Source organism: Parathielavia appendiculata (assembly GCF_033297405.1).
Source record: "Parathielavia appendiculata strain CBS 731.68 unplaced genomic scaffold N657scaffold_24, whole genome shotgun sequence".
NCBI lineage: Eukaryota > Fungi > Ascomycota > Sordariomycetes > Sordariales > Chaetomiaceae > Parathielavia > Parathielavia appendiculata.
The window spans coordinates 26,096-46,453 of record NW_026944243.1 but is presented as its reverse complement, the minus strand read 5'-3'; the positions used below and the strand labels follow the sequence as shown (position 1 = coordinate 46,453).

The 20,358-nt window shown below is 55.5% G+C and overlaps 7 protein-coding genes across 7 annotated transcripts; 4 read left to right on the top strand and 3 right to left on the bottom strand.

Moving 5' to 3' along the window:
• Window positions 1-31: 31 nt before the first annotated feature.
• Window positions 32-2,415, bottom strand: N657DRAFT_249769 (GTP-binding protein 1-like protein). Its single transcript, XM_062786433.1, has one exon. The coding sequence runs from the start codon at window positions 2,072-2,074 to the stop codon at window positions 443-445; it is 1,632 nt and encodes a 543-aa protein (XP_062643376.1). The 5' UTR covers window positions 2,075-2,415; the 3' UTR covers window positions 32-442.
• Window positions 2,416-3,138: 723 nt separating this feature from the next.
• N657DRAFT_684245 (uncharacterized protein) lies at window positions 3,139-4,813 on the bottom strand (the record flags this gene model as incomplete). Its single annotated transcript, XM_062796655.1, has 2 exons — window positions 3,139-4,112; window positions 4,192-4,813. 2 exons carry the CDS (start codon window positions 4,811-4,813, stop codon window positions 3,139-3,141), a joined length of 1,596 nt encoding a protein of 531 aa, XP_062643375.1.
• A 2,357-nt stretch (window positions 4,814-7,170) lies between these two features.
• N657DRAFT_581297 (uncharacterized protein) lies at window positions 7,171-8,288 on the bottom strand (the record flags this gene model as incomplete). The annotated part of the gene is made up of 2 exons (XM_062789517.1): window positions 7,171-8,146; window positions 8,209-8,288. The coding sequence occupies 2 exons, from the start codon at window positions 8,286-8,288 to the stop codon at window positions 7,171-7,173; spliced, it is 1,056 nt and encodes a 351-aa protein (XP_062643374.1).
• Window positions 8,289-9,181: 893 nt separating this feature from the next.
• N657DRAFT_581311 (uncharacterized protein) lies at window positions 9,182-12,165 on the top strand (the record flags this gene model as incomplete). Its single annotated transcript, XM_062789519.1, has 2 exons — window positions 9,182-12,033; window positions 12,087-12,165. 2 exons carry the CDS (start codon window positions 9,182-9,184, stop codon window positions 12,163-12,165), a joined length of 2,931 nt encoding a protein of 976 aa, XP_062643373.1.
• Window positions 12,166-12,265: 100 nt separating this feature from the next.
• On the top strand, window positions 12,266-14,516 carry N657DRAFT_249696 (HET-domain-containing protein). The gene is made up of 2 exons (XM_062786432.1): window positions 12,266-12,271; window positions 12,325-14,516. The coding sequence occupies exon 2, from the start codon at window positions 12,546-12,548 to the stop codon at window positions 14,385-14,387; it is 1,842 nt and encodes a 613-aa protein (XP_062643372.1). The 5' UTR covers window positions 12,266-12,271; window positions 12,325-12,545; the 3' UTR covers window positions 14,388-14,516.
• Window positions 14,517-15,484: 968 nt separating this feature from the next.
• On the top strand, window positions 15,485-15,909 carry N657DRAFT_684241 (uncharacterized protein; the record flags this gene model as incomplete). Its single annotated transcript, XM_062796654.1, has 2 exons — window positions 15,485-15,710; window positions 15,854-15,909. 2 exons carry the CDS (start codon window positions 15,485-15,487, stop codon window positions 15,907-15,909), a joined length of 282 nt encoding a protein of 93 aa, XP_062643371.1.
• Window positions 15,910-18,760: 2,851 nt separating this feature from the next.
• N657DRAFT_249636 (uncharacterized protein) lies at window positions 18,761-20,358 on the top strand. The gene is made up of 3 exons (XM_062786431.1): window positions 18,761-19,249; window positions 20,016-20,226; window positions 20,308-20,358. Exons 1-2 carry the CDS (start codon window positions 18,900-18,902, stop codon window positions 20,131-20,133), a joined length of 468 nt encoding a protein of 155 aa, XP_062643370.1. The 5' UTR covers window positions 18,761-18,899; the 3' UTR covers window positions 20,134-20,226; window positions 20,308-20,358.

Here is a 20,358-nt window from a genome sequence, read left to right as displayed (position 1 = left end):
TGAACCATGCGGCCGCAGGTGATAGACGTTCACAAAGCTTAAAACCCGTACCATACTCATAGCTCATGCCCCGACCTGGACGTCGGGGGCTGCCCTAGCATTCCATCCTTCGCAGCACCCGACTCAGCGGGGTCCCGCCCGTCGCCGATACCACCCTCGGGCTGCTTCGGCATGAGCGGTTTGGAGGGATCGTATCCAACGCTCTTGACAATTCCAAGTCCTTTTGTTCTACCCTCTCTGAAAAGGAGCCGATCACCAGGCGCCAGATACTCGGGCCGCTGCACGAACCGGAACGCAACCGTCGCCCGGTCTCCGGTCCGAATGAAGGGGCGGTCCACGTCGATGATGGCGCAGGTTTGGGAAACCGGGCCGACGTGCAACATTGCCTGGTACTTGGTTTTGATGGTTGTTGCGTGCGACAAAATGAGCACTGTCGCTGGAGTCAGCATTCCGCACCACGAGTCTCCTGGAAGCTTGAGCTGGGCGGAGGACAAGTACCTTCGGCCACGAATTCGCGGTACACCTTGGGAGGTGATCCATCCGTCTTGGGCAGCACCACCATCCCTTTGCGGACGTCCTTTCGCCGAATTCGCCTCAACGCAAACGAGGCAGACTGGCCGGCCGATGCCGCCGGGACACCTATCCTTTTCCTCTCGATGGAGCGGATCGAGGTCTGCATGAAACGCCCCAATGAGTCCGGGCCAATCTGGACGTCATCTCCCGCGTGGATTACGCCCGACTTGACGATGCCCGAGACCACCGTCCCGACGTGCGGAACGCTGAAGGTGTCATTTACATGGAACTCGAACGCGGCGTCGGCGTCGTAGCGGCCGTGGTGCGGAAGGATGTTCAGGAACGACCGAACCAGGTCCAGGTTCTCACCCGTCACGTTGGACACCTGGAAAATGGGGCATATCCGCTGGCTGACAAACTGGGTGGCCGTGTTAATGCACTCTTCGTGATTCGTGATAAATATGGGTATTTTTCTGGCCCCGGGGCTCTTGAGGATCCGCGTGATCTGCGTGATGGTCTGCTCGAGAATCTGCGGCGGGCATATATCAATCTTGGTGATGACCACCATGACGGGCACGTTGAGGGCGAGGGCAATGCCCAGGTGCTCCTTGCTCATGCCGATGAGGCCGTTGTTGGCCGCAACCATGAGCAAGCAGTAGTTCGGGCTGCTCGACAGCAGACCAAAAACCGTGGTACGGAGGTACCGCTCGTGACCCGCCAGGTCCGTGAAGGTGATGACTTTTGCGCTGCGCTTCCCAATCTCCTCCCACGACAACTTGCGTCCCGGAGTGTCCGAGACGACAACCTGGCCGGTCGTGTCAAAGCCCATAATTTCCATGCCGACCGAAGACGTGCGGCCAGTCTCGATCTCATGCTTGTGCCTGAACAGATTGACGCGTGCCTTGCCACGGCCATCGTCAAGGTCCCCCTTGACGAGGACCCCAAGCATCGAGCTCTTCCCGGCGTCGACATTCCCAACAACCGCTATCCGCGTCTCGATCACCTCCTCAACCGTCCCTGGAGCCCGGCGGATCATGACTTTCCCGCTGCAATCTCCATCCTTTGTCGGCGCCCCGTCGAGCTCGCCGCCCACGTTTTTGGTCAGCAATAATTGGGTATCGGCCCGCAACGTCCTGGCCGCCTCGACTAATCGTTTGTATGCCACATCCCACTCGCCACGCGACAGCTTCATGCTCTCGCCATTGTTCTCAAAGCCAATGTCGAATACGGTCTCGCCATGGCCCTCCCATAACCGCTCCTTCACGACATCGGCCAGTTTCCGCAGAGCGTCGGCGTCGGCGCTGTCCGTGAGCAGCAGCTGTCGTAACCTGACGCGCGGGGTCGGATCGGAAAGATCGAGGCTGTCGAGGATGTCCTCCAACTCTTCGTGGTGCTCGAGTTCGGGCCCCAGAGCGCCCTTCGTTGCCGTCCCTGCCGCTGGCGCGTGCTTGGCACTGGGGTAGCGCAGGGCCTGCTGCTTCTCAACGTACTCGGCAAAGTCGCTCAGGGCGGCTTCGCCTTTCCGCCTCTCGTGCGGTAATTGTTTCGCTTTGCTGGTCATGGTCACGCCCTATTGACTCGCGGGTCGGTATAGAAGCGATGACCTCACCGGACCATTGGACTAGGAATAACTGAATTGATACTGTAGTGGAGCTGCTGCAGCCGTCAAGCTGAAGAGGCGCTGGATGAAGAGAACACTGGAATGATGAGTTGGAAAAAAAACGCTTTCTGGGCTTTGCAGCCAAATCCCGTGGTTCAAATAGATGACAGACACCTGGTTGACGATTTGGCTCGCCGGCTGAGTCGAAGGCTCCTACCTATCGGAGTCATCGCGCCGCGTGGTCAGCAGTCACGACCTTGAAGCGCCACAGGCTTTAACGTTATCGATAATATTTCCTAGCCATGATCCACAGCTACCCCGCGTTTATCTCCTCTGGCATGACCCCCAAAAAATGCCAGTGGCACGAACACGACGCTGAGGATTTCTGGTGGACGACGAAATAGAACATCTTCCAGTTGGTTGCGTTTCGACGCAAGTACTGTAGTTATTGTATCTCGGTCTCAAAAGTGTTAGCGAGATTGGTTCTGTGATATGTGCAATGCATTGCCATCGTTCACATCAGGCGCTTGCAGATGACCCAGGGGCCGAGTGGAGGCCAGAGAAGCTGCCAGCGAGTCACAACATGTGCAGAACTCGCTCGAAGCTAGAAAGCTGCAATGAGGCACAAGGGATTCAGTTACTTTTTCCGAGGTGTTTTGAGCATGTAGTCCCAATCATGAATGCCGTTCCTATGTTATTCGCCTCAAAGCAGCAGATCCCGAACCTAACCCCTTTTTTTGCCCTCCGTCCACACCATCTTGACTCCCACGGAATGAAAGCCCCTCGTTTGCTTGAAACAAAGAGAAGAAAGCACAATAATAAGAGGTCCGGAGGTCAATGACCAATGGGTATCTTCCATGCAACCAAAACGCCTCAAGCCACAAGCATGATTTCACTCACAGTGCCGCCAACCAAACCCTCCCAAAGTAAACCGCCCGCTTCACAATGTTAAGAAAAGCCGATGCTCACACTGCCATCCCCCGGTTCTCGCCTTGGCTCCTGGAGCCGTGTTGTGAGCTGCCCCGTTAACTCCCTCCAAATCTTGCTCCCCAGTGTCCATCGACAGCCACCTCCGCTGAGCATCGGGACAGGTTGCTCCCATGAACATAACCGTCCAGGGAATCGACCACCTCATCGATCGTGTGTTCAGCCGAGAAGATGGTTTCCTGAGAATACGCGGGTGGACTGGGGGGCACGTCTTGGTAGATCGGGGGTGCCTCGTTATCCCAGCTGATGCCGATACCTCCCCGCTCCGTAAGTATGGTGCCAAAGTGCATCCGCAGGATGCGGCCAACGCCCGTATGCGTCACAAGCGACGGCTTGTTCATCGGAGCCCATTCCTGCGCGACGACCAGCTCGACCATGAGCTGGTGGGTCACCTCAGTCCCGTCGCGGCTCTTGCTGTCGCAGGCGTACTTGGCGTGCTTCGCAAGGCTGTAGTCCAGCTCGAGCTCGATCATGCTGTCGGTCGGGCTGCTGTAGTTGCTCTTCCACCCGGAGAAAAGCGTCTTCTCCCCAATGACCCGAGTTTCGGTTCGAAGGACGCCCTTCTTATTGTGCTGCTCCTCCACACCCTGGCCGAGCTTGGGGCTGTGCCGTCCGCAGGCCGGCGCCACAGTCTTGATCGTCTCTTCGAGCTTCCAAATAAGCTTCTTCAGCTTCCAATACTCGACCGTGTTGACCTTGGAATTGAGTTTTGCAATGCCGTCGAGACGGAGCGCGAGTGTGTAGTTGCCGATCGGGTGGATCACATGAGGATAATGTGCGCTGGCCTTGATGTTGGTGGGAGGAAAGACGCGTACAGAGTGGTGCGGCGTCTCGGAGGTAGGAAGGCTGCGCCTGACGTCAAGGACCTTTTCGACCCTGATGGGCGCCAATGGAGTCCCTCTTCGAGGAAGAGCTTCAGCCTTGAACTCATACGAGATCGCAACCAACGGGCTGTCCATGCAGGCTGGGAGGTGCCCGTCAAGCAGCACCGAGAATGGAAACGAGTGTTCGCCTGCATCGCTTTGTCAGTTTCCGTGTTTCTCGCATGACGCGCGTGGGAAGCGGGGGAAAGGGGCAGAACAGAAGCCTACCTTTAGCCATGGCTAGCGGATGTTGAAGCAAGTCCCACCTCTTCAACTCTGTGCGCTGGTTCGTACACTCGGCGCAGTGATTCGCGAACGGCTTCTTTTGAGTAACGTGGATACTGAGCGTTGCGTACAGCGAGTCAATCTCCAGGCCCTCTTCCTTGATGTTCAAAAACAGCTGGCCCGAGAGCAGCGCGCCGCTACTGGTTTCGGGATCGCCATACATGACAAGCGGCGGAGACTCGAGCTCCCAGTCGAGCGTAGCAGGCGACGAGCTGTGGCTATCCTTGCTGGATCGACCGAAGTGCACGCCGGGAAATGAGATCTTGTGATGATGGTGGTGGCTGGACCCATGCTCCTTGTGCGAATCTAAGGAGAAGCTGCTTGCACGAGAACCCTCCATCCGGGCATGTGGTGTGTATGGCGGGGCAGGAACGCCGTCCAAATCGTCTTCAAGAATCAACACCGAGGATGAAGTTCGCTCGGAACTCCTGGAGCCTTTTGCAGCCCTGTCGGGAGAGTATCGCCTCCGTGTCGCACCCGAGGCTGACTTCTTGGTGAGACTTGACACTTGGATCTCAAGCGAATGCGCCGATGACCGGAAGAGATCCACAACCCGATGTGGCATTTTGTCGGCTTCAGAGAGCTACCGTACACCCTGCTAAATGGCGGGGATGGGCGGCGGGCGAATAAAAGAGATCCAAGGGCCCGTCTAGCCACGCCACTATGATGCAGCCGTGCGTGATGCGTGACGTGTGGGGAACAAACAGGGCTCCAAGTACCTCAAACCACCATCAACAGGAGGACCCTCTTGTAAACTCTCGACGTCAAAAGACTTGTTACGGAACACCTCTGATTTGTCGGTGGCAGACTAAGGTGGCAGACTAAATCTCGGCACCGGGTCCAGCTTCGTAAGGGGGGAAGAGCAAGACGAAAGAGAGCAAGGCGACAACCGCGTGTGAGGTATGTTAAAAGCAGTCCCAAGGTAGCTTCAGTGTTGGGCAAGAGTCGAGAGAACCGTATCCGGACTCTTGTGTCGGCTTCAAAAGGTCGAGTTTAACGCAAAAAAGAGAACAAATCTCAGACATTGACATTGAGTCTTCAAAGAATCGGGTTCCGCCCTTATATTCGCTGTCTCATTGCTTCCATAAATGATGCAAGCACGTTTTCATCAAGTAATGGGATGTAAGTTGGTGGACCGAAATGGTACCTTGGCCCCACAGCAGCTGCCGTCGCGCACTTTCGATGTGAGCAGGGCGTTGGCTGAGTGAGAAGCCCTTGTTTGCCTCTGCCGTGCCGTGCCGCCTTATACGCGCTCGCAAGTGCCCACTTCATGCGACGCATAGTACAACTCTGAGATCGGGCATTGCTGCCGCTACTGTACGGTATTGGGCGAGATCCATGGTCAATTCACGCGGAAGCGGCTATCCGCCATGAACTTTCGAGGACTGCCAACGGTTAGCGATACAATCCTTACCGTACAGACGTTACAAGTTACGTCCCCGTGCAGCACGGGTGACTCGCGAAGTACTTTGCCTATATGCTGCAGGCAAGCGACCATGAAAGTCAATTGCATGGCACTTTCGAAAGAAGACTAACGCATGGTCGAGACGGTTCTGGGCCAACGAACTGCCCCATATATGTGGGACGGTGACTGGGTGATCAAAGCCAAGGCCATGTCGAAGGGTCACACGGCCGGCAAGGACTGACCAGGTAGCATTGATCTGTTCCAGTTCAAGGTCACCTGGCATACCACGACAGGGTGCAGAGCTGACGTATCTGCTCACTTTCACAGGCGAACAGCATCGAGCGAAACACCTTACCGTTGAAGATCACTCGCCCTGTATGCTTGAAGTGGGCTCGGCCACAAAACTGATGCAAAACAAACACGTGTAGAGCAGAATAAGCCGCACCCCGTATGCGAGTACATGGGAGGGAGTACGGACGGAGTAAGGCATGGGTTCTCGATTCCGGAAGCCTTGTCACTGTGATGATTCTTATAACAAGCTGTGCTCTGATGAATCTTAACAAATCGTTTTTCTGTCTTCAAATCGAGTTGCTCTCAATTTCTTAGAAGAATGGGTCCAGTCCCTCGGAGATGTTGTTCTTGGGCTCAAACCTGCAAGCCATATGCAGAGGCTCATGTGCCCGAAAATTACGGAAGGCATCGATCCCAATGCCCGGTTCCGACGTTGATTGGGCGCCGCCACGCAGACGCCATCGAGTAACGTTAAACCTCACAGCTGCAGCGCCATGACCAAATGAAAAACCGCCCCGGGCTTCGACCGAAGTCAAGGAAAAGTCTTCGTTTTGCTTCCTGCGGTGGTGATGACCGATCCCGAACGCCGAGCCCGGTTCCCATGCAGGCTGGTTCCACTGTGCTTCAGATTCCTGGACATTGGAGCCGGCCGATCTTGCAGGAACCCTCGGGCCGCTGGTGACGGAATGGGTCGGCGCGGCCATCCACGGCCGGTTTGCAACAGATATTCAACGTAGCATGAGGTGTAAGACATACATGCACCTGACTCACAGCGCTGAGTGAAGGCTTGGGCGTCTTGCATAGGTGAAGTCGAACTACCTCCTACAATGATCAGTCCCTACTCATTGTGCTGATGTCGGCTTCTATGCACTGCATACGGATAGCATGGCTGTTCTCTGGCTTGGTGAGCGGGTAGACCAAAGCGGCCCGGCGGGTCCCATCCCAGCCTCGAAGCGGAGCCGCCAGGAACAATTTTTTTCTTGCCTTCGACGTTCTCAGAAAATCTTTAACAAACAGCCGCCTCTAGCCGGTTGACTGGAGAAGTCCCTTCGACACTGGGTCATGAAATGATTTCTCACTCGCATTGCCAGTGGGGATGGATACGGAAGCATTTCAGTTCACCGAGTTCCAGAGTTGAAAAGTTTGCGAGGAGCGCAGGGAAGATTTCCGAGACAGCATCAGGAAGATGCAGACATCGCGGTCGAATACGAGCGCGGGGTTTTCGTTTATATTTCGTGACGCTTGTGTGCCCCCCAGAGCCTCCAAGGGAGATTCCAGCCAGCCTTGACCTTGAACGGGTCAAAGTTAGCCCTCTCTAGTCGCCGAAGGTAGTCCCCGGCCGCGATGGCCTCCAAAAGCACGCTGAAGCCACGCTGGATGTCGGATATTGTGTCCTCACCGCCGTGCAGCGTACCGGAATACTTGTGCTCAGGCTCCCCTTGATGCTCGTAGTCATGCCCGGGTTCCTTTCCAGACTGCAGATTCTTGAGCATTTCTCGCGCCGTGATGAGATGGTCATTGGCCCGTGTGGCGACCTCGAAGACAGCTTCCTGCAGCCCCTCAGCCCGCGGACCGCGGCGGAAGACATCCTCCTCCTTCAAGCCCACCTCAGCCATGACATCGAGAGGGAGTAGCAGTGCGGGGCTCCTGGTGTTTCCAACACTAGATCCCGAAGGACCCTGGATCGGCCGTGAGGGTGCCGCAAGGACGGGAATGCCCCGCAACGTGGCGGCGATGCCGCACGCCTTGCCGATATGGCTTGCTAGATGATCCATATGCACCGACCGCAGCGGCATGGCGGCGAGGGTCATGTACATCAGCGTGGCATACGTGTTCTCGGCGTAGTCCTCCAAACCCGCCAAGCTGACGAAGGGCTTGTTCTCCATGCGCTTCTCCCGCGTGTCGATCAAGCGCAAGAGCCAAAATTTGAGCGAGCTTGCACCGCCGGCCCCTGCTCGGGCTGTGAGGTTCGTGATAGCACTGTGAAGTAGGATCGAGATGGGTTCTCTTGGCGGGTTGCCAGCAAAAGTAGTTTTGACCGTATCTCGCCAGAACTGCATACGGAAACGGCCTATCGTCGGATTCGACACGGTCTCGGGCAGGCGAGCCAGCTCAAGGTTCAGCGTCCGGAGGGCGTCGTAGGCGTCCTGCACCGATCGAGGGATGAAGTGCCGGATGAGATAGGCTTCATAGTCGCCATTTCTGCAGCCAGTCAGAAAAGAATATCTCCAAAGACCTAAGAAATTGGTGACATGGATGCGGACCTGAGCTGGTTCAAGCAGTACTTTCGCGCCTGAGCCACGTCTGCTGCATCTACAGTTGTGCCGAGACCGCGGCGGCCCATATGAGCCGGGCAAGACGCCTGTCTCAGGCCATGACCGATAACGCGAATGGAAAACATGTGTCGAGAAGCCGCTAACTCAATAACCTCATCTTCAGTTTAGGGACTTGAGTGTTGTTACTCGCGGCAGTGGCCAACCAGCGTCCATTGTCAAAGTGACGTGATGCAATTGGAGCAGAAATTCGAGCTTTTGACGTGGGCTAACTGGTGGGGTCCGTTAATCAATAGCCAGCGACACGAAATCACCTGATTTTCGCGACACCAAATCCGCGGTGTCGCCTTTGGCGCGTCTCCATCTGCACGAAAGCGGGCAAGCGGTGCAACACCTGTGTCTCAAGGGCTACGGTTCCCATGATACCCAGCAGAACGATAGAATGGATTTTGCCAACTCCGATGAGCCGCCGAACAAGAAGCGCCGTTTCTTCGAAGATGCGACCATCGAAACACCCCGCAATTCGATTGCTGTCCTGCAGAGCAAGACGACGTTCGTCGACGACGCAGGGAGCGATACCCAACCAAAACCTGATGCGGCATCCGTCGTGAGCTCTCCCTCCTTCACCAACTCGTCCCCCCCGCAGCGACATGTCACCGCACCATCCAGTCGAGGCCCCGTTGAATCTCAAAATGGGTGCCAGGATAACGATGCCAGCCTTGCGACGTTCGACGAGGCGATGTTTGAGAGCTTCGTTGGCGGGAGTGTTGAATCGGATGTTATGGCGCTCCTTCGCGAGAACTGCGGCAACGATATTGAACGGGCAATCAACATGTACCTCGACGGCACCTGGAAGAGTCTAAAAAGAAAAGCGCCGGCCCAGATCCCTGCCCGGCACCCGCTATCAGCTCCCACATCCCAGAGCGAGCGAAACACGAAAAGTCGGTTCTCTACCCTGACACCGATGCCCGATTCGAGATACATTGGCGCATTTGGCGTTGAAGGATGGACAACACGCAGCGGGGTGAATCTGTTGAGGCATGGCGATGTCGTCAATATCGAGCGCCAAAAGATACAGCTTCCCAAATCGGCACCACAAAGAGGACAGCCGGGGCCCCGCATCAGCGCAGCTGCAGCTAAGAGGGTTGATGTGATTGTCCGCTTCACCGACGGCGCCGGAAGGGAGATTGGCCGTCTGGTCAAGGAAACAGCAGACTGGGTTTCGACACTCATGGACCAGAAGATTTGCAAGTTCGAGGGAACCTGTGTCTATGCGCCCGAGAGACTGCGCACCAACGACACGGTCTTTCTGCAACTTCGATGCTCATTGCTGAGCTCGGCTTTCTCTAGCCGCAGGTTCCAGGCTGCCGATAACAGGACCGTTGGTCGCTTTGACGAGACCGAAACGTCAGAAGAAAGAAGCTTGCGGTTGAGGCAGGTCGCACTCGTCAAGCTTTTCCAGGAGATTAATCTTCTCCCAACCAGAGGGAACGAGATGGGAGCGAAGAATCAGCGGCGAGAATTGCTCCAGGCGGCCGAGATGGCCGAGAACAAAGAAAAAGGGAAACCGGGGCCCCAGGATCGAGACGACACTGGCTCGTCGTCCCCGTCAGATGATAATGACGACGGCAAGGAGCTTGAGCAAGACCAACTCGACACATTATACAAGAAGGCGCAATCGTTCGACTTCAACACGCCCCAAGCAGAGCCTGCCGAGACTTTTGCCATGACTCTGCGCCCATATCAGAAACAGTCACTGCATTGGATGATGGAAAAGGAAAGGAACGTGCGGAACGAACAGCGAGAGACGTCGATGCATCCATTGTGGGAGGAGTATGCCTGGCCTACGAAAGACCACGATGATAAGGCGCTTCCAGAGTTTCCCGAGCAGCCGACTTTCTACGTAAACCCATACTCTGGAGAGCTCTCTCTGCAGTTTCCACGACAAGAGCAACACTGTCTCGGCGGCATTTTGGCCGATGAGATGGGCCTGGGCAAGACCATCCAGATGCTCAGCCTCATCCACACGCACAAATCCGGCATAGCAATCGAGGCCCGCAAAGCCAGCCGACCACCGTCCTCAGTCAATCAGCTTCCGCGTCTCCCTTCCGTCCAAGAGCGAAACGCTGTCACGAACGCACCATGCACAACCTTGGTTGTTGCCCCTATGTCTCTCCTCGCACAGTGGCAGAGCGAGGCAGAGAACGCTTCCAGAGAAGGCACACTGAGGTCCATGGTGTACTACGGGAACGAGAAGAACGCCGATCTGCTGGCGCTGTGCTGCGAAGCCAACGCCAACAATGCCCCTGACGTGGTCATTACCAGTTACGGCGTGGTGCTATCCGAGTTCAGTCAGATAGCCGCCGAGAATGGGGACAGGGCCAGCATCCGTGGGCTGTTCTCATTGAGGTTCTTCCGTGTCATCCTGGACGAAGCCCACAGCATCAAGAACCGCCAGTCCAAGACGGCCAGGGCTTGTTATGAGATTGCAGCAAAGCATCGGTGGGTGTTGACGGGGACTCCCATCGTCAACAAGCTCGAGGATCTCTTCAGTCTCATCCGCTTTCTCCGGGTCGAGCCGTGGAACAACTTCTCCTTCTGGCGGACCTTCATCACGGTGCCATTTGAGTCCAAAGACTACATGCGGGCGTTGGACGTTGTCCAGACCGTCCTAGAACCGCTCGTCATGAGGAGGACAAAGGACATGAAGACACCAGACGGGAAGCCTTTGGTAGCTCTTCCGCCAAAGCAAATCGAGATCGTGGACATTGAACTCTCTAAGTCGGAGCGTGATGTGTACGATTACATCTTCACCCGGGCGAAACGGACCTTCTTCGCCAACGTCGAGGCAGGCACCGTCATGAAGGCTTTCACCAGCATTTTCGCTCAGATCCTTCGTCTACGCCAATCATGCTGTCACCCTATTCTTGTTCGCAACCGAGACATCGTCACTGACGAGGAGGAGGCCGGGGCTGCCGCCGACGCCGCTGCCGGGCTCGCAGACGACATGGACCTCCAGTCTCTAATCGAGCGCTTCACAGCGACGACAGACGATGTTGCTGACTCCAACGCCTTTGGAGCTCACGTCCTGAGCCAGATTCGAGACGAGGCCGTCAATGAGTGCCCCATTTGTGCCGAAGAACCGATGGTCGACCAGACCGTCACCGGATGCTGGCATTCTGCTTGCAAGAATTGCTTACTGGATTACATCAAGCACCAGATGGACCGGCGTGAGGTACCTCGTTGTTTCCAGTGTCGTGAAGACATCAATGAACGCGATTTGTTTGAAGTGGTGCGCCACGATGACGACCCGGACGCTGCCAACATCGGTCAGGGGCCGCGCATTACCCTCCAGCGGCTCGGAGCCGGCAACTCTTCGGCGAAGATCGTCGCTCTGATCAAGCACCTCCGCGATCTTCGCAGAGATAATCCGACGATCAAAGCCGTCATCTTTAGCCAGTTCACTTCCTTTCTCTCCCTCATCGAACCAGCTCTCGCCCTGGCCAATATGCGGTTCCTTCGGCTGGATGGATCCATGGCCCAGAAAGCGCGCGCCACAGTGCTCAACGAGTTTAGGGAGTCCGACAAGTTTACCATCCTCCTTATCAGTCTCAAGGCTGGCGGTGTTGGCCTCAACCTGACAAGCGCCAAGAGGGTCTACATGATGGACCCCTGGTGGAGCTTCGCCGTTGAAGCACAGGCTATCGACCGGGTCCATCGAATGGGCCAGGAAGATGAGGTGAAAGTCTATCGATTTATCGTGAAGGACAGTGTCGAACAGAGGATGCTCAAGGTACAGGAGCGCAAGAAGTTCATGTGAGTTCCCTCTTGTTCCTCTAGCATACTACGGCATTACTGACGTATCGTAGTGCAACATCTCTCGGCATGATGTCCGACGACGAGAAGAAAATGCAGCGGATCGAGGATATCAGGGAGCTTCTCAGTTAACTAAGCTAGATCGCAACATATCTCGACCTTGTTATCCGTCTTCATAGAATCACCCCGCCCCCCCCCTCTCCCCCCCCAACAGTCCCATTCGGACTCTTCAGTTAGAGTGAGGTCATCGTAATGAGGGTATAGAATCAGAGAATAGTTAACGGGCCGCAGAGCTAGACATACACTTGGCTAAGCGGATCCGAACATGCAGTGGTTGCCCGGAACTGCTGCATGTAAGACGTTCCTGCGGCGCAGCAACCCCGCTTTCATGCAACATGATGTATCAAACGAGTACTCCGCAATTCCCAGCCGTTCTCTGAGAAGTCGCGTTCCCGCTTAAGGTCCCGGCAGCCAAGCAAGGCAGCGCTCTCCCAAAAATCGCATCTAACGACATGGAGGAAGAGACATCACACCGGTACCTCTATTCCCGCATCGAGCCCGACGAGTTCCGCGTCCTCAGGATCCTCGAGGTCTACCCTGAAATCAGGTTTCGCATGAAGACATTCTCCATCCACGACGCCCCTGAGTACCAAGCCCTGTCGTACGCATGGGGTACCTCAACAGAGGAGGAAGAATGTATCTGCAACGACGCACGGTATCGCATCTCCCGGACTCTAGGCCAAGCCCTGCGGGGACTCTACAGGCACGCCAACTCGTCCTGGATATGGGTGGACGCCATCTGCATCAACCAGGCCGACGACGTGGAGAAGGCGGACCAGGTCGCCGGCATGGGCGAGCTCTATGCCTATGCGGACCGGGTCCTGGTCTGGCTGGGCGAGGCCGCCGATGACAGCGACCTCGCGTGTGTCCTGCTACCCGAGCTCACGGATAGTATTTGGACGTTGCGAGACTGCGAGGGAAAATGGAATCCTATTAAGCTCGACGATCTCGAGTCGCACCGACTGCCGGTTGCATCGGATCCGCTGTGGCGTGCCGCTTTCTTGCTGTACGCCCGGCCCTGGTTTCAGCGGCTGTGGATCGTCCAGGAGATCGTCCTGGCGCGCGATGCGCTGTTCCTGTGCGGCAAGCAGAAACTCGAGTGGCATGTTGTGGCTAACTTTGCTGTGGCAACCATGAGATCAGAGTTCGTTGGGAACCTCGCCGTGTTCCATGTCCGAGACATTGGGACTGACCAGGTAACGCGGTCGACCAACGGCATAAAGCTCATCCACAACTTGATGCGGTTGCAGGAGGGGCTGGAGGATCCCGGCAAGGAGGTTGGGGGGCTTTACGGGGCCATGCAGGTCATGCTGAGCCAGGCCGCGTCCGTTAAAGTGGACTATGTCTACGCAGTTCTCGGTATGCTGTCGGAGGCCATACGGGAGAAGGTGGTGGTGGATTACTCGGACGAAGTTAAACAGAACTACGGCCTGGTTCATGCCAGCTTCTTCCGACTGTGCTTGGAGAGGGTCAAAGACTGGCCGTCAATTCTCTTCAGTCCAACCACGGCCCGCTCAAATGCCCCTTCATGGTGTCCGGCTTGGGGCAGCGGCTGGAATGCCGGTTACCTGCCCGTGGTGGCTTGCAGGGCTGGGAGGCCAATCACAACGTCTTTCTTACCGTCCTTCAATAGCCCACCTCATGCAACTGGCGGAGGCGGCGAGGAGACCCTCCGTATTACTGGGTTATGTGTTGACACGGTCGGGGATGTGTTTCCCTTCAAGCAAGTCATTGATGAGGTGACAGGTTATATGACTGCACGTCGAGTATTGAACTTCATCAATGACTGTGCGGCCTACGTTCCTGACGGCGCCGACAACCACCGACGGTTTCTGGGCATTCTCATCGGCGAATATACCTGGTTCAAAAACCCTGTATTCTTTGATCTTCCAGATAACGATGTTCTGGACAGTCTTCTCGCATTCCTGGAGCCTCTTGCTGAGAAGCAGGAACATGAAGCCGCTCTCGACACGGATAAACCCGCTCTCGACCCAGATGAACAGCATCGGTTCTGGCAAGGAAGGTATCTCAATCTTCTCTTGCTTCGATGGCCAGGGAGAAGTTTCGGACTCACAACGAGCGGCCGTATGATGATACTTCCGTGTGACGCGAAACCCGGAGATACGATAGGTGTCTTCCTGGGAGCGACACTTCCTCAGGTGCTCGCTCGACATGAAGACGGCCTATCCTGGAGGTATATCGGACCCGCCGTTGTCGACGGAATCATGAAGGGAGAGATCTTCAAGACCATGGAGGATTGGTTGAGTAGGCAGGAAAGCTTCAGTTTGAGATAGGAGTCATTGCACCGGCTGGGTGTGGTCAACTACCGTAGGCTGGGAAAAGGCCGGTAGGCCTCGTAACCTTGACCCAGGTTGCTAATCTGATTCGATAATTATGTCGTTTTCTGTGGCCGTGTTTCATGACAACCCAGCTACCAAGATGAGATCGGCATCGGTGGACGGCGACAAGCTATCGGTAGGACCAATCGAGCTGGGTCATTCGAATCGTGACAGCTTCATCGCCGTGCTGGTGCGGCAGCCTAGTGAGGCTGTTCAAGCCTTATTCGGGAAGGTGTGACGACGGGTCTGGCTGATTACGTCGCTCTGCGGACGACCATCAGGCTCTTGATAGTCTAGGAGCGAGCTATCACATCTCTCATCTCCATAGCCACAGAACTGGACAAGCGGCAAATACCGGGTCGGGGTCCATGGTATATCAGTTGGCGGGTTGGCGCATGGTGCGCAAATGTGATCCATCACCTCCTATATGGGAACTGCCCTCGTTGCGCGTTCGACTTTGGAGTCTGGACCTGTATCCGTGTCGGTATCGGACCGACTTGAGGATGGTACACGAGTTATGAGAGCACTACGGTTCGAGCTGGTGGCGTGACAGACATGAGATGGGTAAATCTGTCTCACGGAGGAGCATGTTGGTCCGTCTTACGTATTCGCACTCAAGCCTTAGCAGCTCAGGTGCTCTTTTACTGGAAGAGGATTTGCCAATCTAAAGCTTATTATACACGGCAAGCGTGGTGAGTGACCACGTATCTCAGCTCCGCATGTATGTATAGGAATGCGGTAGGGAAACACTGCGCTCAACGGGGCTCAGCCATAGCCTCACGAATGATGGGAGCTTTCAAGCACGTGCTCGCCTGTGACTCTCAACGAGCTGGCCCGAGTTCAGTTTTACCGAAGCAGCGAGTATAGTCGTACGAAATATTCTGTGAAACATGGACATGTCGAGGATCCTACGCTCGGTGTCTGGGCACCGCTCTATATAAGGGACCCGACGCATACCAATCATTTTCCACGGTGGCCTTCACTCCGCCACACCAAGAAGCAAAACCTACCACTTCGCAACGCTGTTCCACTCCTCCAACACTGCATTCATCATGAAGTTCTTCATCGCCACTCTCCTCCTGGCCCCCTTGGCTCTCGCTCTCGACGGCCCTCTGCCTGAGAAGGAGGTTACCGAGAACTCAGTGCCCGTGGGCCTCGCCAACTCGGATGTCCTCCAGGCGGACAGTCTCAGTGCCGCGGCCGCCTGCCCGGTCAGATCCCCGTACCTCTGCCCGTACGGCTTTTGCTGCCCGTACAGCCCCTGCTGCAGACGGGAGTGTAAGCAATGGTTTTTGTTGTTTGTCCACTGTTCATGTCCCTACATGACTCTCGGGGGAGCCACCCTGCTCCCCAAACTGACTTCTCCTGAAACCCTCCCAACCTATCCTGAATGGGAAATATTTGGCTGACATTGTTGGTAGGCTGCGCTCCGGACGCCGACTTCTGCTACGACGGCCGCTGCTACAAGTACGTCTGAGCGCGTAGTCAAATGCGGGATGAGCTAGGCTCGTGAAGTAAGCAAACAACTGCGAATAGCTTTCCCATGGTATATTTGTGAATTAGATTCTAATGCAGTCAAGTCATCGTCACATCTTCCGTGGCCTGGACGATGCCACCCTTTCAGGAGGCTTGCGTTTTGGTGAATGTTTAGTAAGTGTTGCTGAGGGATGCAACGCTGCTGTCGGATCAGACTTCGAAACGAGAACGGCCTGTGTCATTGGGAGGATTAACGCGTTGTGCCACTCATTTTGCAGTTTAGTTTAGCTAGTATTCAACCATGTTACTATGTTATGTAGTAAGGTCTTCGGCCCTTCTGTACCGACGCTGTGTGTTTCCGTCAAAGCGATGGTCTGGTTCTTATTTTCCCTGTCTTACTGTTGCCGTTTTTCTTGCTCAGGCATTTTATCATTATGCCGTAGATCTTCGTCTTTCTGATCCTGCCCGATTGTTGTTTTGCTACCTTCTATAATATCATTTACTTTGCATCCGATGCTTCACCGCGCTTGCCGCATACTCCTGTGAGCTAAGACTGGCGTTCTGAGCTGCCTCCGCGTGCTGCTTGTGATGTCCCGGCCCTGTAACAGACGTGGTAACAAGGTCCGGTGACGACAACAATGACCGGATTATGCTCCGTATATTCGGGAAACGGGTGAGTTCCGGACTGCTGGATGAGAGGGACTGCTGGGCGCGCCCGAACGGCAATTAAGCCGCGCGGACGCAGCACGAGAGCGGATACCTTGCATGTAAAATAGTGTAGAGGAACCGTTTGCCCTAACTGGGCGGGGCGATTGCCCTTGCGGTGTAAGATCAATATATGTATATTCGGGGAACGGCCTCTGTGACCAGGCCCGAGAACCTAATATGACACGAGAGTGGTATTCCCGCTAACGCGCTCCTGTCCAGTCTTCTTCTTTGCCGCCCATATATTTTTCTTCATCCTGTTCTCGCCGTTGCGCTACACACGCCCAACACATGCACCCCGGAAATCGCCACGAACCATGCCTTTGGTCACCAGATTGCCCCGCCGGACAATCCCAGGGAAGCTCAGCTACCACTAGTTTTATGACCCTGTTGTCCTTGAATCTCATTTTTGCTCTATGTCCTTCAAGGGAAACCGAGATGCCGATAGCTCAGTCGTCTGCCCCAAGATCACGCCGGCCCTCCTCCCATACAAGATGGCCCTAATGGAAGATCGCGTCTACCCGTCCCCTGATCGGGAGTTCGGTCATTGCTTTGCTTGATGAGCTCCATTCACATCCAGACCGCCCCGCTGCCCGTGTCCTGCAGCTGCCGACTAGCCTTGTACATCGGATCAACTCTACCTACGACATGATGGACGCCATGGCGACCGACTTTCGCAGCTTGTGCCTGGAAGCGCATCTCACCGAGGGGCAGCGGTGTTTCGGCGGATGAAGCACTCTTTCCCTCAGAGCACTTTTGCTTCCGTCGCGCCTTCTAACGTAGCATTATCAGTGAGTGGCCCATATCAGTGAGTGGCCCATATCAGTGAGTGGCCCATATCAGTCAGTGAGTGGCCCACTTTCTACCCCACGCGAGACCTCTGCTCCTGAAAACAAATTTCCTCTATTACCCAAGATGCCACCTACTTTGAAAGAAAGCCAGATAGTCTTGGCCCTTCTAAGCGTACGAACCGCAGCTAAGATTTATAAGGTCTCACGTAAGATCCTAGCACGCCGACGCGTTGGCAAGCCTGCGTGATACGACACTACGCCTTACACCTAAGGTGAAGAAACTCGTTCAGGTAGAAGAGGAGGCTTTTGTTCGATACATAGTCGAGCTATATGTGCGAGCTTCTCCCCCAAGATTGAATGGTATGGAAGATATGGCCAACTGTGACGAATCTCGAAGCCCCAACTTTTGAAAGGGACTCCTGAAGGTTATAACTTATCAACGGGGTGAGGTTCGGTGAAGCCAAAGGGTTCACAACAAGCAATGTCCAAAGGTACAGACAATCTTGCACTTGAGTTGCTTACTGAGGAAGCTACAGTGATGCCCGTACGCCTAAAGATCGTAGACTATATACAGCTTCCTCCCCCAGGTACCTCCGTACCTGCGATCACTGCGATCACCTTCTTGGCAGTGATCTTGGTGAGCCGCTCACCGCGCTCACTCCCTTAGTGGTGATCCTGCTCACTTCCTTGGCGGTGATCCCTCTTGCAGGCCCTATCTCAGCTTTGTAGCGGGCTGGGCCCGGTGCGAGCCTCGGCGACTCTCGGCCAATACCAAGACCCCTGATGAGGCTATTCCCACTCGCCCCACAGCACACCGAACCTTCTAGCAAACGCGCTCAGACCAGCGCGCCGACGAGGATAAGTATGCTTGCGAGCTACCAGAGTCTGTCGTCTCTCCTTTTCTTCTCCAAGTTCAGTGTACTCGTAGAGTCGTCATCAGCTAGTTGCAATATACTACCTGAGACCGTTACATTACACTGAACTTCCCTTCTTTCGACATCATTGCGGAAATTGTACTTGGGACTCCGTCTGACCAGACGGAGATTGTTGCTCTTGTTGCCATCATCAGGACAACAGAGCCTCTTTGGGTTCTGCAAAAGTGCTGGACAGCGAGCCAGCTGAGCGAAGAGTGGCCTTCTTGCGAGGAGGCCGCTGTTGACTTCCACAAGACACCAGCAACTGAGGACTGGTTGAGTGAAGAGCGAGACCCTGGCATCGCTGACCGGGTGAGCTACAACGTCGCCTGCAAAATACTGGCCTGCGGGAGCTGGTTGAGCCGCGCGTTGTTGGACGACGAATCCCACATTCCCAACCGTTACGCCACAAGAGCGAAGATCTCGAGCCCAAGGGAGCCGAGTAGCTAGGCACGACCGGGACACCACGACCGCGATTAAGAACCCTCACAACCACCGAGGTACGCGCGAGCCCGTCCCTCCAGCCAGACGAAGGTTGAGACACGGTAGCGCCGATTGAAGCCAACTGCCACGACGGCAACATGGAACGACAAGCGGCTACACCACAGGGCGATGCCCAGCAATTGGCAACGATGATGGCCCAAGTGATGGCCCAGATGCGAGACCAGAACCAACAGATGATGGCCCAGTTAAGGGACCAGATCGACAATCTTCGAACCGAGCAAGCCAACGAACGCGAAGCGATGGGGCTGCAGATCAAGGCCCTCCAGAATCACATTGCCGCCATGCAGAATACTTCCGTCGACACCCCGCCAGCAGCCACACCCACGCCTCAGCCATCGGCATCAGCTCCTCCAGCCCCTGCTTCGACCCAGACAAAAAAGAAACCAACGCTGCCAGACCCCCCTCGCTTCGACGGGGTTCGACGAAAGTTCCGAGCGTGGAAACAGGAAATGGAAAGCAAGCTTGAGACGGACGGATCGACAATTGGCTCTGAGAGGGACCAGTTCGCCTATATCTTTGCCCGGCTTGGGGACAGCCCCCAGGCTATGGTCAGCGCCTTCTACAGCCTCCATAGGGAGCTAGGCACTGGAACCACCAAGGAGTTCCTCCAATACCTCTCTTCATGCTACGAAGACCCAAACATCGCCCAGAGAGCTCTGGACCGACTCAATTCATTAACGCAGGGTGACAAGGAACCCTTTGCATCCTTCTTGCCCAGGTTCGAGAAGGAGATGGCCGACGCGGGAGGCGCGAACTGGGCTGCTGCTGTGAAAATCAGTTACCTCAAGAAGGCACTAAACCGTGAAATGCGGAGGGAGCTCAAGGGCCAGCTCAACATGCCAAAAGAATACGGAGCGTATGTGAACTCCCTCCACGACTTGGGCGCCAACCTCGACGAATTCCGTTCCTTCTCTCAGCAGCGAGACGCCCGTCGATCTGGGCACAGAGAGAGCCAGACGATGGCACCTGCTAGGAATAAGACTCCTCCCCCACGTGCTCCCTCACCCGATACCATGGACTGGGAGCCTACCAAGATCAACAGGGCTATCCAGAGGCAGAATAAGGAGCTGGCAGGCAAAAGAGCCAAGCGGGTAAGCGAGGAAGAGGTTCAGCGCAGGCGAAGGGAAGGCTTATGCACTCGATGTGGGCGGAAAGGCTGTTGGAGCGACAGGTGCCCCTTACTCCCACCAAAGCGCCCCAATTCCCAAGCATATGTCAAGAGGTCAACCCCAAAGCTCCCTGCGATTGAAGATCTGGTGGATTCAGAGTCGGACGCATCTGACCAGACGGATGGTGAGGAAGAGGAGTTAAAAGAGTAGCTCCTGGCAGAAGTCGTTGCCAGGAGCATTTGGAGGCTAAGCGAGCTTGGAAGGAGGCTGAGAAGGAGATGGATGAGGAACCAGTGTATGTCAATTTCGGCATCAATGGAGTTTTTTACACCAAGGCTATGATCGACACTGGTTGCTTATGTTATGGCACGATCAGCAAAGCCCTCGTTCGACGCTTACGCCTCCCACGCATCCCCATTACCCCCCG